Raw genomic sequence first — 16,560 nt, 5'->3', positions numbered from 1 at the left:
CCAAAATTCCGTACTCGATACGAAACAAATCGCAGCATTTACTGAGGGGACATCGCATTTTCGCAGGTGCTAAGAAAATTAGTTCGGCTTCCGTCGCGACCTCGAAGAACGGCTACATTCAAAGAACGCCGTGCTGTACAAATCGGTTTTGTCAAGCGGCAGATTGCTGACGATGCTCTTTCTCTCTCAGGCCAGAACAATCTACAGCCGCTACTATCTACACCACCGAGCCTACTCGGATTACCTTATCTCCTATTTGCTCAGTTAGCTTATTTGCACATGTTCGGCATGATATCGAGGAAGCTTTTTGTTCTTTCGATCGTAATCGAAGTCGTAGTTTCGACGTGGGGAATTTTTTATCTTCCTTAGAATCGTTGCAAAAATGCTTTTGTTATTTGTTTCTATAAAATTTGCATCACGCATTTCTCATGGAGTGTAGTTGCTTCTGTGCTAAAATTGTGTCATGCCAAAGAACATGGCCAATTATGAGCAATTTGCGGGTGTTGGCAGAAAATGGTTTACATTTATTTATTTTATTTATGTTTCTATTTCAATAAAAAACACAAACAAATGGAAAAAGGAATCCGGTTTTCGTTTGGTTTTGTAAGCAAGAAGATTTGGTTTCTGCCAGACCGTGCTTATGGAAACAAAAAAAAAAAACAAACTGTACAGTGTAGCTGACTGTTGTTGTTTTTTCAAGCAGCTTATGTGTCTTCGGTTCTAGACCATGATCAGCCCAGTCAATCCTACGTGTTGACGGTACGTTGCAGTCTTAAAGTAAACTCAGATCTAGCGTGTTGTGCAGTCGTGATGTACCGAATCCAACCAAAGTGTGTCAATGGTAATTGAACTTAAGCAAAATATCCATATTACAGCGCTACGATGATGGATCTACTTCTTACTTGATTGTACATCATATGGTGATCTTCGTTTGCCGTGCTTTTGGCTACATGCATAAACCATAATTGCATCGTCAGACAAGCGTATGTAAAGCACGGTTCAATCGTTGTTTAAACCTAGATCATTCGTGATCTGCAATCGTGCATTATTATTTTTCGGTAGAAAAGTAGGTAAGTTAGAAAGTAGAATGCAGAATTAAAAATGGGTTTGTATATATGCATTGCATTACTTACTTTATTATCGAGTTACTTACCGAGTAAACTACTGGAGGTGCTAAATTAGCGCAATTGTTGAAAAGGATTTTTTCCATCCCAACTATTGCCACCAGTGAACACAACAACAAAACTTTGAAATCAATAATACGCACAACTGTCAAACAGAATGCATGGACCAACCTTCCATGGGCGAACTGTCAAAAGATCCAGTATCATTCGAGGCTGCATCGTTCAGAAAGAAGGATCTGATTTTATAAGCCGTGGAATGTGTTGTTGTGTGGAAAAGATTGATTCGTTTTTTTCTTCGTAAGTATAAAATATTACTTTCCACTCCGCTTACCCGTTGGGAAACGAAAGACAGTGTTGAGTTCAGTGATAAACAAAGTGGTTTTTGTATGTGCTACCTGATGTTGGTGCACCTTTGTAATGACGCATCAGGTGTACCGAGTCGGATCGTATATATCACTTACAATACTGTTAGTTTGATTTTGCCATAGAAAAACGGACCACGAACAAGTGTTAAACGAGACACGCACGGTGATCTTATTTTATAAGTTATAACAGAACATCAGTTCTAGTTATCTTTGCTATTGGAAATCGTGCGCAGTCTACTTATGTGTATACGTTTGCTACATGGAGAATAATATGAAACATGTTGCTATTGAGTGCAAAGGATAGCAGAAACGGGTGTGCTCGTAAAACATTCAAGTGCTGGTTAAGCACCTGAAAAACTGTTTGAAAAGCGAAACAAATAATATCCTACTAGCTAAACCAGTATCCTTTCTCGCTCTGTCACATATGATACGCCAGTTAGGGAGAACGCGAAGGCATGCTTGTAAGGTACATTGCAGTTTCGCCATATTGTCCCAACAAAATGGCCGCCCAATGTATTGTTTTTGATAGTGTGTGTGGGATCATAGCGTGCTGTGTAGAAAGAGCCAAGTGGGAACGACGGTTGTGTGGGTTCGATCGGCTGTTCGAGCATCGCGTTGTGTTGTTGTGTGAGTGAAGAGAAAGGTCCTATCGGTTAACATGATCTTGCTTTCTCGCTCTACCTGTCTAACAACCAAACCTGTGCAAGCTAACTTTTTTGCTTCTGCAACAAGAATTTTTATACAGTTGAAACAATAATGCTTACATTCGATTGCGTAAACCGTTCGAGCTGATTTTTCCTTGTAACAGCCAAACTACACACACAGTTTGACAAGTCGACAGATTATGGCGCAGTCTGCGCCTGTTGTCAATCCCATACAAAAATCTGTCTGATGCGATTTGACGCGGTTTGTTACGTGTAGTTTGAACAGCGTCAGGCTCAGATCAAAACAATGTTACGAATGATGAATTAATAAATGTTTGAAGAGTTGATTGCACCAAACTTAGACTAATTTGGAGTACCAATGTATAATGAAATCAATGTATAAAAAAATCAAGAAACTCAACGTCAAAGTCATTCAACGGATGATATCAAGCCGTTTGACTCGGTTTGTCCAGACACGATTGGGTTGTGTGGGAACCAAAGATTATAGCGACTCCTGCTGTCAAACTGTATGTGTAGTTTGGCTGTAAAAATCCAGAGCCTCGTTTCAAATAATTCTTCATTGACACAACAACCTCAAGAGGTGTAACCTGCCATTTCTGGCTTTCGTTGACATTATTTACTCGTAACTGGATAGTCAGTCCTGCGTACGGAGGTATGGTCTGGATGGGATTTTGGACCGGTCCTGTCGTGTGAAGACCGGTGCCGCTACCAATACAACACCGAGCCGCGTTTCAAAGAACACTTGACTGTATATTTAATTGCAAAACTTCCACTTCCAATAAATGTACTTATTTGTTACATGTTATTTCCTATAATGTGCCAAAGCTAGCATTGCAATATATGCTTTTGCTGAATGGCTGATACAACAAATATGTGGGGCGCCCATTGTCGGATAATAGGGTTATTTTTTTTTTCGGCACAACAACCTCCAAGTGGTCTAGGCCAGCCATTTCTGGCTTCTGAGCAGCTTTTTTTTGCCATAGCCTGAGAGTCAGTCGCAGTGGCGGATCTAACGGTGGGCGGAGTAGGCGGCCGCCTAGGGCCCCGCAGTCCCGGAAAAAACTGTTTAGTAGGAAAAGTGCATAAAGTATCCTAGAAATGGGACCGACGAGCGCCGTTTAAACCTTCCTGGACGAGCGCCGTTAAAACCTGGAGAAATTGGAATGCAACTCCACCCCCTCCCCCCACTCCACCCCCCCCCCCCCCCCCCCCCCCTACATAGTTATGCAATATGCACAGGACATTTGTACAATTTGTCTGAGATATTTCGTTGCTAGGCTAAAATTCTTTTTGCCACATGCTTTGTGTTTTATAGCTATTCTTTTATGCATAAGTAAAATTTCACAGCGTTATTCTTAAATGTGTAATAGCCATTACCAAAATTGAATAAGGCAACTGCTTTACAGGCTTTGTTCAAACCGCAAGTGACACGTCTAGTTGAAAAAGTTTGACGTGGTACCGTGCATCTACACCTAGCGGTCTTCACATGTACGTTAGCCAACTTACCTGCCGTTTACCATGGAGCTGGGTACGCTACCAGGTACGTTGGGAGCTTCCCACGATTTGTGAGACACCAAAATGACAGGTACGTTGGCCAGCGTACCTTGGAAGTCCGCTCGGTACAGATGCACGGGTATAATTCTTCGTATTCGTACGGTCGTTCTGTCATCTTTTTTTTATTTCTCTTTTATTTCTTTTTATCTTTAAAAAAAATCATGAATGAAATTAAACGTCATAAATTCTTCTCCTCGTAGCACACACATCGAACTGCACACATTTATTTCCCCGTAGCCCACATTATCTCTTCTTGGCGTGACGACCTTCTAGGTTATGCCTGTCATTTCTGACTTACTAGACTTCATTTTTGCACACGCCGGTGCCGGTTTTCATACGAACGGACCGGTCCAATCCCCCTGGCTATCCAGCTACGGGTAAAGTCACAGTAGGACAGAAATGGCAGACCTAGACCTCTTGAGGTTGTTGTGCCGATAAAGAAGAAGAGTATATATAAGAATATATATATAAGAATATATATTAGAGCGAGCTACGTGCAGAATTTGTCGGCGTTTACATGTCGTTCGCGGAACAGTAAAAGAAAGCTATTAACTAGCGACGTAGGTCCCTAGTATTAGTTCTACTATAAAAAATCGGAGCACTGCTGTGCCTGATTTTTAAAGTGTCTCAACCCGAATATTAGAATAATCTTTTTGTTTTTTGTTTATATTTTTCACACACGAAAAAAAATTTTGTTTATATTTTTCACACATGGGAAAAAATGTTGTTTATATTTTTCACACATGGGAAAATGGCCTAACCTGGTTCAGACCAGCTAGCAAATTTCTTTGTTTTGACATTTGTAGATTATGGGTTAAGGTAGCCGGACACGCTAGCTACAGGTAGCCAGTTAAGCCAGCCGTAGACGTGACATATTTATCTGCCGAGATGTTTGACGTCTACCGTCTTCCATTGTTCTCTCGTCGGCGGCTCGTAACCCAAATATGTGGGATATCTGCTGGGATGTTGGTGACAGATCGGCAATCGCAAAAGTTATACCTGTAGTGTTAAGGAGTTGATTCATGTTCGATGAGAAGATATTTCGCGGATTTGAATTTTCGCCGTTATTATTCCGAAACTGATAATGATTTATTTTTTTACTATCATTTATAACTTATAACTTACTCTGAATATGATAGCCAGGGATTCATATGAATCGCCTGTAGCCAAAAACCGAAGCGCGATAGCGATCCGTTGCTTAGGGGATATTGCTTTGCGCATTGTTGTATCCTCTTTGACAATTTTCGGCTCGGCCAAAGATAAAACATGGTTAAACTCCTCGCGATTTAGTTGGAAGAAATCGTTATAGCGGTTGTTCGGCCCTTCTCAATCAATAGCCTGGAACAGCCGGCTCCACACAAGATCCCTTTCCAGAAAAAGGTCCGTCATCCAGCAGCGCCGTTCTGCATTCTGCTCCTCTTCCTCCTCCTCCTCTTCTATTAATAATTGCACTAATCTTGCAGCTTCTGCCGCTGCAGCATGAACAGTTGCATTGAATGCCATTTTAGTTCAAAAATTTTCACAAAAACAGAACGGCACAACAAACACAAGCCACAACTTGAAGAATATTGATCACAATCATAAACACAACAAACCCTTATTTGGCATGTACAACTGCAGCGATTGACAGCAACATCTGCGCTACCACAGAAGCCCTCCCAAACGTGAGCTGTTTATCCAAGGTCATGCTGGTCGCCATTGCAGAAAGAACAAAAGAAATTTGTAGACGTCAAACATCTCGGCAGATAAATATGTCACGTCTACGGGTAGCTTTACATTTGACGTCTACAGCTTTCCATTGTTCTTTCGTCGTCGGCTTGTATCCCAGATATGCGGAATACGAGCCAGCGACGCAGCTGACAGCTCAGCGACCGCAAAAGTTATACTAGTCGGGTTAACGAGTTGAATTTCCACCGTTGAAACCGGCGTTTTGAAACCGAACATTATTATGATTTTTCCAATTGTTATGATTTAACAGAAGCATCACGGCGAGTATTTTTGAATGCATGTTATTTGTTAAACACAGTATACACACAAACGCTGCCGATGCAGTTCAAGGCCACACTACAGTTTACCATCCAATTCTTGCAAGTGTTATATGGGAAATTATTGCGTGGAAGTAATTTCGTAAATAATACACTTGGTTAGCGCAGAGTACTGTTTACCTTTGAACATTGCAAGAAATTACATGTAAAGAATTTCCCCGTTAATTGTATTTATAATTGTAAAGTCGCTAGATGAAACAAAATATAACATATTAAAATAATCGCGTATTGCGGAAACTTGTATACACATCAGATAACTGAGTTCGTCTAAACAAGAATGTTTTCATCAAAATTTAATAGACAAAAAATCGAGAGTAAATAGTAATTACAACTTGTGTAACTAAGTGTTAATAGTTTGTTAAAATGAAGAATTCATTATTATTGAAGACGTCATCAGATCCATCAACTTTCACGACATAAACACACCGACATGTCGCTTGACCGACGATTGACAGCCACAGCGGCAGCGACCGCAGAAGGCAAGATCTGTGTAATATAGAGGTCGATGCAAAGCAAATGTCATGTCCGGCATTTTGAAATCGATTTTTGAAGTTCCGGATCCAAGTCGGACTTCCCAGAGATCTTCGACTTTAAGGTACCGGTAAATACAATGATGACGTCGTACGAAATCGTGCAGAAGGATGCAGAGATTTTCAGCTCAGTACACTGAAACTACTGTATACTTGATGATTACATTCCACGCACCCAAAAAGCTCGAAAGTGATTGCGCAGTTGTTGGCGAACCATCGGTTGATACTGTCCGGCACGTAATCTTATCCAACATGGTTTTAGTTGAACTCGTTTTAGGATGGTTGAATGGTGTATGCTAAAATAATACACAAAAAACAACAGCTAGGAAATGAAAGACGTAAACAGTTTCATAGCCAAATGTAAAAAAAGTTCCCACGCTATTATGTCATTTTGTACTGTATGCATCGACCTCTCTATTACACAGACCTTGGTAGAAGGCCCGAAAACGTTAGCTACGTCAATGAACCCCGTTGAAGAACAAAGGAAAATCGCTGGCTGTCAAATGTAGCTGGCTATTGGTAGCTAGCGTGTCCGGCTACCTTTAGCTGCTTTCATTAGGAAAACAATCAAATCATTCTTTTAGGCTTAACTTGGCTTGCCATTTGTATGAGGAACTGTAAGCTGATAAGCCCGGAAACGTCAAAACGCATACAAAAAAAAAACTGACTTAGAGTGTGATTCCGGCCATTGGGGCACATCATACGCTAAGTTAAAAAGCTTAACAAAAGCCTTTATACTGTATCTACCAAATAATCCAGGTACCGGGCAGTATCATTTTGAACAGATTTGAACAGAGAAAGGACATAGCATTTTGACATAAAGAATGACACAAGGCATCATTTTTGTGAAACTAAAATTTGAGAAAAATCGATAAAAGTGTAGGAATTTAATTTTAATTTCAATTCATTTGAAGTAATATATAATTCTCATTATTAAAATCATCCTCTTTCAGTTGCTTTCGTTAAAAAAAATCATTTACATTTTTCGCACACGGGAAACAAGGCCTAAACCTGGCTCAGACCAGCTAGCAATATTCTTTGTTTTGACTGCTTGGGTACGGTTTTGGGTACTTGGGTACTTTCATTGGGAAACCAATCTAATCCTTCGTTCCTTGGCTTAACTTGGCCATTTGTATGGCGAACTGTAAGCGGATAAGCCTGGAAACGTCAAAACGCATACAAAAAAAACTGGCTTAGAGTATGATTCCGGCCAATCTACCATCTCAGAAACGCCATTAGTAGAACGAACGGAAAGGTTACAAGTGTTTTCGATTGAAAATATCATAGCATAAGTGAATTCCTCTTAGTTTATAAAACACACCTTTACAGATAACTTGGTTTCAATACAAAGTAGTGCCTGACCCCTTGTACATATAATTTTTCAACTCTTCAATATGAAAAATAAACGATATGGCTAAAGGAAATCGGAATATGCGAAAACTCGAGTAACACCAAAGCATCAGGTCCCAATCAGCTGTCGGGGAGCTGCTATATACCGGAAATACGCCCATCGAACACGGGTCGTTTTAGCAAAGTTAGATGATAAATTTTTCGTTTATTGAAAATCTCTCGTTTATATCCTTGAGAGTTGCTAGCGCCAATCGTGAGCTACACTCAAAATAGTATGTATATCAGGTCGTACTATGATAGTTTATATAGGCTGCTTTATAAAAAGCTACTATGTATATCAGGTCATGAATATGATTCCATGTGATCCAGATCGCTTACGGATGTTTCAGATTTGGTTGCTACTAGGGTATTGTCATCACACTACGCGAGAGAGGATCCTTCAAATGAACTTTAAATGTTGTAGTACGAATATTGAAACACGCCACAACGGAATTGCCGAAATGAAATGATAAAGTTTGGAAAACTTTAATAATGAAATTTAGGTGATAGATGATATTGAGAAAAGATTTTGTGCACTGTTGTTCACCGCGTTTTGCCTTAGCATTAGAAATGTCAGTAAACCTAGTCAGTAAGAGCTAGTGGGTTGAAACGTATTAACGAATGAGTTGCCCTTACTCGTCACGGGGAGTTTTAATGACTATCTTTTGTTTCATACAATCATGAGCATTAACAACAACGCTGCAGTTTGCACCAAAAGGCAAAATACAAAATTACAAGGCTATCTAAAAAACTGCAGGTTATGTGCATGCAAATAAAACCAAGGTATTTAATGCACAGGTTAAACGGAATCCTTATTTGTACGGTGGTGCAAACTTTATCACGCATACGATAATCAGAGGGTTTTTGAGGCCAACGGTAGTTTGGTACCGTCGGCAAATTTTCCCAATGAAAGTAGCTAACCCAAGCTCGACAAATGTCATGACAAAGAATTTTGCTAGCTGGTCTGAGCCAGGTTAGGCCATGTTACCCGTGTGCGAAAAATGTAAACAATTTTTTTAACGAAAACAACTGAAAAAGGATTATTTTAATATATTATTTCAAATGAATTGAAATTAAAAATAAATTTTGAATTTTGATTAATTTTTCTCAAATTGTAATTCCGCGAAAATGTTCCCTTGTGTCATTCTTTATGTCAAAATGCTATGTCCTTTACGAATCTGTACAGAATGGTACAGCTCGGTCCCTGGATTATTTGGCAGATACAGGGTTAAAGCTTAAGCTTTCTAACTTAGAGTATGATGTGCCCCATTTCTCAGAAGTAAAGAGCATTAATTTATACTAGTGAAGCTAATCACTTATCAAACGAAGTATGTTATGCTATTTTTCGTTATTATCGTTATAATATTGTAAACTTTTTTATAAATAACATGTTTCGATGTTTATTTTCAGATGAAATGGACGATACCTATAATAAACGCTTGAGGCAGGAGGTGGAACAATTTTTACTATTTGCAATAGATCGATTAAAGCTAATAAGGGATGCCAAATTTCGTGTAAAAAATGAAGAAATATTACAACAGATAAATCAAAAGATGATTGAAAACAAAAGGTGTGACGAACATAGTACGCAGTCTTGAACTTTTGCAATAATTTATTTTTCTTCCTATTACTCTAGGGTTAAAACAGCAAACTTAGAAACGATTAAAGAAATAATGTTGAAGAGCTTGTTAAAGACTCTCTATAAATGGGTGATAGAAAATAACGCTCATGATATTTCTAATGGAACTGTCGGGTCGACAACACTTCAAGATTTCATTGATTTGGGTTCAACAGGATTTGTCCCATCAAGAGCACCTGTAAATGAGCTCGCTGTGGATACCGAACAAAGACTTGCATTGAAATATCCCAGAAGAAAAATTAGCAAACCAGAGAATTGCAGTCCTTGCAGTACATCAAATAATGTTGCCAAAACATCTGAAAGCGATTTATTTAAACGCAGACATGAAGTGTTTGCTCCTCCACCACCACAATCTGCCACGTATGGTGAACATAAAAGGATGTTGCAGAAACTTCTAGAAGATGGACGTAAACAAAGCATGCAGAAAGCCGCAACAGATACCCGAATCGCAGAGGCTAACCCGGTATCAGTACAAAGTGGTTACTTGGAATCAACCTCAAGGAATAGTCCACCGTGCAATAACAATCATATCACTGGCGACAAACGTCATGCAGATAACAGAAACGATGCACGTGTATTATCGGAAGCAGTTAATAAAACTACCCCTCAGCAGGGTGTAAGTGAATGTTCTGCAAAAGATTGTGAAACGAATAATGATACTGATGATCAGGCTACTGAACAAATAGTGCCACCAAACCAAACATCTAAATCTAACCAAAAAAATAAAGAAAATCATCGCGAGCTTCAGGACTTAATCTCATACACTAAAGAAATTCTACCAAAATTAGGCAGGAGGAAAAGTGTTTCGATTGAAGATCACAATACGCAATTATTTGCGCAATTTGGAATAACCAAAACAGTACAAATAATTTTGCAACGTACTGATACGAGAGAAATTGCACAACGCACTCGAAGCAAATCAATCGACTCAACGCATTATTTGGAAAATCTAGGTGCGGCTAAACAAACCGTACCAGTGCATAATAAAATTAGTCAACGCAGAGAATCAAAACCAGTGGAGTTGAAAAAACAAACTACAGAAACGACCACTATCCCAAAAAAAACAAAATCAATTGCACGTAAATCAGTCTCCAAACCACAAAACAATGTACCATCAATGAATAGTAGCCATCATCGTAATGGAATCAAAAATGTGATAAATAATGTAACAACCGAAAAGAAACAGAAGGAACAAAAAGCGGCAATACCAAAAACTACATCAACCAAAAGAACAATACGTTCCCCAAGTCCACCGCTTGCAAAGAAAAAGCGCTCTAGCGAAAATCACTCAACCGATCTTCGTGCATTACAGAATAATGTGCAGATATTTGAAATAGATTCTGTTGGAGATGCGAATACGATATTGAATCGAAATACGCCGCCTAACAACGATCCAAAAGTACATTGCCGCAGCGATTACATGGAGAAATGTTGTTTGTGTTCCTACAATGGAGAACTAATTGTGCAACACTATGTGTACAAACATCCAAAAAAGGCTGTGTACGTTAGTCGCATAGCCCCCGAGCAGGCCGAGCTTATAAGAGCGGATCCATTTGGAATTAGTGGCATAACAGCAGTATCGCGGTATGGGGACCACGAGATAATCGTATTTCGGTGCCATTTTTGTGACCTTGTTTTGAGAGAATCGCAAGAGAAGTGGTTGGATCACATATCGAAACACACTGGTGAATACCGTTACAAATGTATGTTATGTCCAACATTTGCACGAATGCCTTTCGACAGAGTGACGCATCATTCAGTTTGTACGAATCCTTCCATGCAGTTGTGGCACACATACACCTTTGAGGAGAACCACTTGTACGCGTATATGTGCAACAAGTGCAATTTTGTGCAAGTTCTTTTCGTCAATATAATGCGGCACTTCAAGGAAGATCATCCAAAAACTAGTTCCATTGAAGTAGGATATACGAAATTTAGCTTGGTCAACTTCAACCTGCAGGACGAAGAAATTGAACTGCCATACGGGATGGTAAAATTAGAACCAGTCTGGGATAATGCACATGTAAGTTTGCCAAAAAATGTCAAGCAGGAAGTAGAACCTACGCTATCTGAGGAGTGCCAGACACACATCAGGACGCCGTTGCAAGCCATCGTACAGGGGCAGCGTTTATTGCAACCAGAAGTCAGTTTTATAAAGCAGGAAAATCTTACAGACGGCATGGATCAATGCGAAACCAACCCTCTGAATAGCATCGATATCAAACCACTTGAAGTTGCTGCTCCTTTTGGTGCTAGTGATATAGAAGAAAGAAGTCAACATTCGAATTCTAGCGGCCTTCGTGTTAAGAGACTGCCAGGTGACACCCTCTCAACCACAGAGAATAATATTTTGGATAAAGCGCTGAACAGCTTCAAGAAATAATTATCCAACATTTATGCCCCAAACGGTGCACAAGTATTCTGCTTATTGAGATTAGCTAATGTTGCCAAGAACATGATAGACCACATTATTTCGCATAACATGTTTATGATATAAAGCATATACTGTGATTATGGGATCAATGGTTGGGAAATGATCCAGAAACATGTCACGAACAAACACTCTGTGAAATTGTTTTGATACCATATTGGATGTTCTAAGGTAAGTTTAGGGTAGCAAGTGTGAGAATTGTGAAGAATGATTTTTAAAAGATTTTCTTTGTTTTTGTATTACTTATCATTTTGTTTCTTCAGCCAAATGTTCCACCATTCATCCAAGTGCAAAATAGAATATCATCTGGAAGTTTAAATACTGTTAGACAAACTAAGAATATTTTAAAATCGTTGAACATAAGAATATTTATACTTCAATAAAATTAAGCGCATAGGTGTACTATTCATATTCGTCTCAAATTATTATTTGCTTCTCCCCCGATCTGTTGAAGGAAGAGTTAGGTTTCGTTGGTAATACAAGGCTACCTATATTTGCTCTGGTTGTAACCTTTGTTTCGAAACATTGAAAAAAATACTACAATTGCAGTGTTGATTGCAGTTGTTTTTAATGAAATCAGGTGCAATTTTGCTGTTTTGGATTTCTTCAACAGTTCGCTCAGGGAAAACAGAGAGAAAGAAATCTGTTCGATAAAAGGAAGGTAGCCTGTTACTACACCAATGTGTCCGGAAACCTTACGAGTAAAATTTGTTACTCGAAATGATTGTAGGCCCGAATTATCTGTTACGAATTGTCAAAAACGAAAAATACGATTAATGATTTCCTTTTGTGTTGTCGCGAAATAAACTTTTAACTAAAGGTAAGATACAATGCAACGCTAAGAGTATGTATTCGTTAACACAAGCAGAGACCTGTATTTGTCAAACAATTTTCCGTCAGCTGATAGTTCCGGAAAGGCGAAAAAATTCACTTAACTTTTAGTAGTTTTGTTGTTCAATTCTAACCAAAATGTAAGTATTTTACTTCAGAAAGAATCTGAAGCAAATAGCTAAGTGTTTCTGTCCGAACCTTATATTATTATTATTCTTATTATATAACGGCAGAACAACCTCAAGAGGTCTAGGCCTGCCATTTCTGGCTTTTCTTTGACTTTATTTACCTGTAGCTGGATAGTCAGTCCTGCGACCCTACCCCCGGTCCGGATGGGATTGTCTTTTACTTGTCTGAATTGTCTTTTACTATCTTAGGCCAAACAATTATCAACCCAGCTGTTACAAAATTAATTATTTACGCTACATATGTGAAATGTATACACGGCCAAAATTAGTACAGTCCCCGAAGTTATACAATTCGCGTACTATCTGGTGCTTAAGGACTTTTGTATTTTCCCTCTGGGGATATTCGATTTTAGAAAAACTTTGGCTGTAATGTATGAAAACATCATCAATTATCTGTTGAAAGATAATAAATTTCATAAGTTGAATGATCTCTCTTCTTGGCGTAACGACCTACTAGGTCATGCGTGCCATTTCTGGCTTGTGAGACTTATTTTACCACGTAATCGGATATTGGATATTGGAAATCGGATAAATGGTAGTGACTGTTGTTTACGGTGATGCAACGGTCATATTTTGAAAATAAAGTTTTTGACAGCTTTTAAAAACATAAAGCTCTTGAAGTTTTGTCTCAAATCAATGAAGCCAAAAACTAGACGACTTTAACATATATTCGTAATTGCAATTTGTTTTCCGATTGTATAGGTTGTCTTTCGACCACGTAGCGTATCCATCCTGCCGTGTGTAGATCGGCGTCGTTCCTACTTAATCTTCGATGCGTTCCTGCTTCATCCGGAAATTCAATCCTTGCCAAGACTTTACCGTAGATCCAATGTAATGTTCTTTCTTTCCCTTCTGCGTTGTAATGTACCCGTAGTTGGTAGATAGGACACTTTTCCAACAAAAAATTCAACTATTTTTTATTTCTTGCGCTCAGGATTCTTTGAACGTGTGGGTTTCTTAACGGCTTCGTTAATTTTCACCTTTGAACAGCTTGTTGGTTTGGTTTTGCCTTTGCTTTTGGAAACAAAACGCTTCTTGCGTTGTAGCTGCTGATATTCGAACGTAGGAAGCGTTCGAATGGCAGCTCGTTTCGGTGCTTTCCGTGTTAAATTATCCCGGGCCCGCTTACTGCTGCCGTGTAGTTGCAGCATATAATCAGGCACTTCACCGCCAGCTGATTTTATTAGATGTGCAATGCTACAAATGTAATTATAAAATAAGTTATCAAACGATAAGCCATAAAAAAGAAAGCAATAAAACGATCGTTTTACTGTACCTCTTTAGATTGACAGTGTCGTCTTTAGTGAAAAAGGTAACGGCTTTTCCCGCTCGACCAGCGCGACCCGTCCGCCCGATGCGATGCACGTATGAGATAGTCGAGGGGGGAAAGTCGTAGTTAACCACTAAATTGACACCTTTGAAATCAATACCGCGACTCATGAGCTCCGTGCAGATAAGAATCCAAGTTTTTCCCTCGCGAAAAGCGCGGACCACATTGTCCCGTTCGCGCTGCGTACGATCGGAGTGTATCACATCCACGTTCAGCCCATCGTAGATCAGTTCCGTGAACAGCTGCTGAGCGCGATCCTTGCTCTGTACGAACACTAGCACCGGTGGATGGAGACCTTGTGCTACTATCTCACGAAACGCAAGTAATTTGCCTGATTCACTACCGGTGAAGAGAAGCTTTTGCTCGACCAGTTCGACCGCACCGTTCATAAGGCCAACGGAAAAGCGGATGCGATTGGGAACATTTTTGGCAACCCACAAATTTACCTCCCGTGTTTGAGTCGCGCTAAAGAGGGCCATCGTTTTGGTTGGGTTGTTGCATGCAGTGAGCACCGTATCGAGCTGATCACGAAACGAGTTTTTAGAATCCTCGAACAGTTTGTCCGCCTCATCGATCACTATCCATTGAATGCTGGGAGAGGAAAACGTAATACAACAAATTTGGCGTAATGTTTACAGTTGTGGGAATGCTGAAAAAATTGCTAGAAGGATAGGAACAAATATTGCTACTCACTTGCTTAGATCGATTTTTGGTGGATTTTGTGCAAGCAGGTAACAGATCCGATTCGGTGTCGTCACCAGTATGTCGTAGTTGCGGCCACTATTGAAGCTATAATCACTTTTCTTTGGATTATCTACCGTTTGAATAACGTGTGTGCGTATGTTCATTTCATCGCCCAAGCGTAATGCTTCTCGTTGAATTTGCTTGGCCAATTCGCGCGTGGGACAAACGATAAGAGCGCGGAAGCCACACTTCATCGGTTTTTTCAGATGATGCAGAATCGGAATGAGAAAAGCTGCCGTTTTGCCAGAGCCCGTAGGAGCAAGCGCATGCAACGAGTGCGTTTTGAGCAGTATGGGAATGGCTTGCATTTGCACCGGCGTTGGTTTGCTATAGCAGGCCAATATATTTGAAACTAGCCGGTTCGACAATCCGCATTCAGTGCTAAGCTGATCAAACGTTTCTATGATATTAGGCACTTCTGGACTGTGACGGCTTTTCTTTACGTGGATTTTAAACTCATTGCGTAGCTGATTTATTCGGTGTACGTTGTTTACTTTCATCTTTCCCGTGCTTTTCTCTTTCCTTTTCGGGTGCTTCTGCTGTTCGTCCCCGGATTCGTCGGATGATGAAGCTTCGCTTTTAATTTCCGTACGGTTTGCTGCATTTTCTGCTAGAGATATGCTTCCAGCACGCTGGTTTACATCATGCTCATCGTCGTCCGATTCGTCCTTTAAACGTGCCTGTATTTTTGCAACCGCACCTGTACCGGCACTTTCGAGCTAACACGTAATGCAGTTTAGGTTTGTAAGCTGAAATATGTACACATTCCACTTACCTTCCGCTTGGTTGGCAGTTTGTTTTTGCTGGTAAACTTGGCACCACACGTAAGCTTACGAAACAAATCGTTTGCAATCATGTTATTAATGGAGTATTTCAATTTTTTCCCAGTATTCGTTTTATCTTTACCAGCGCAGGACAAATAATTCACCACTGTTTTGAACGCGTTTCAAAGCTCACGCCATGGAACCATGCGGCGGAACGTCAGCTTGACAGTTTGTGAGGGGTAGGGATGTCTTTGTGCAATGGGGAGTGGTGTATATTTTTCACCGGGTAAATAATTAAATTTCAAAATCAAACGACAACAGGGAGAAAAAATAGTTGTAATTTTCTTTTCTCAAATTTCTACCTGGAAGAACCTGTGCTAGGTTTAACCATTTATACAATATTCTTTGTTGTAAGTTTTCTTCACATGCTATGTACAATTTGTTTTTTTTTATTTTACCCTTAATATTTCAAAACAATGCAAAGCTATGGCCATTAATAGATTGTAGAAATAATTCGTTACGATGTGGTATAGCACACAGATAAATATTTTGTAACTTTTTGTGATGGCTGACTTTATTTGCACATGCATCATTGCAAAATTTGTATAACTTAAGTAGCTAGGCAAATAAATCCAGCCAATAGTGCTTGCATATTGAAACACAGACGTACAATGGGATGGTCCATAATCGATGTACTTATTCTAGATATTCACTTACACCTTCAGCGTAGTTAGTTATCACAACAATTTTCTTCTAAAACCAGGTGCCCTTCACATCCTTGTCGTACAACACTTCGAATAAGGATAGTATAGTGTGAGTTTTTGGTACTTGCTATACATTTAGTTGGCTTCTTGTAACTGTAAATACACTAATTACTGACGAATGCGATGGCACAGCATGTTATCATCAAGCTGATTGTGCTTGGGGTTCGTGGGCTTGGCCGAAAATACTGTACAGGAAC

The 16,560-nt window shown here is 39.6% G+C and overlaps 2 protein-coding genes across 2 annotated transcripts; one reads left to right on the top strand and one right to left on the bottom strand.

The window, feature by feature from the left end:
- The first annotated feature begins 9,087 nt into the window (after positions 1-9,087).
- Positions 9,088-11,694, top strand: LOC128718649 (uncharacterized). The gene is made up of 2 exons (XM_053812269.1): positions 9,088-9,242; positions 9,309-11,694. Exons 1-2 carry the CDS (start codon positions 9,088-9,090, stop codon positions 11,692-11,694), a joined length of 2,541 nt encoding a protein of 846 aa, XP_053668244.1.
- Positions 11,695-13,678: 1,984 nt separating this feature from the next.
- Positions 13,679-15,691, bottom strand: LOC128707715 (probable ATP-dependent RNA helicase DDX52). Its single transcript, XM_053802674.1, has 4 exons — positions 15,611-15,691; positions 14,785-15,554; positions 14,038-14,682; positions 13,679-13,958 (listed from the first exon to the last, which is right to left on the bottom strand). Exons 1-4 carry the CDS (start codon positions 15,689-15,691, stop codon positions 13,679-13,681), a joined length of 1,776 nt encoding a protein of 591 aa, XP_053658649.1.
- Positions 15,692-16,560: the final 869 nt, after the last annotated feature.

Source organism: Anopheles marshallii, chromosome 2 (assembly GCF_943734725.1).
Source record: "Anopheles marshallii chromosome 2, idAnoMarsDA_429_01, whole genome shotgun sequence".
Classification (NCBI taxonomy): domain Eukaryota; kingdom Metazoa; phylum Arthropoda; class Insecta; order Diptera; family Culicidae; genus Anopheles; species Anopheles marshallii.
This window is presented reverse-complemented; position numbering and strand designations above follow the sequence as displayed.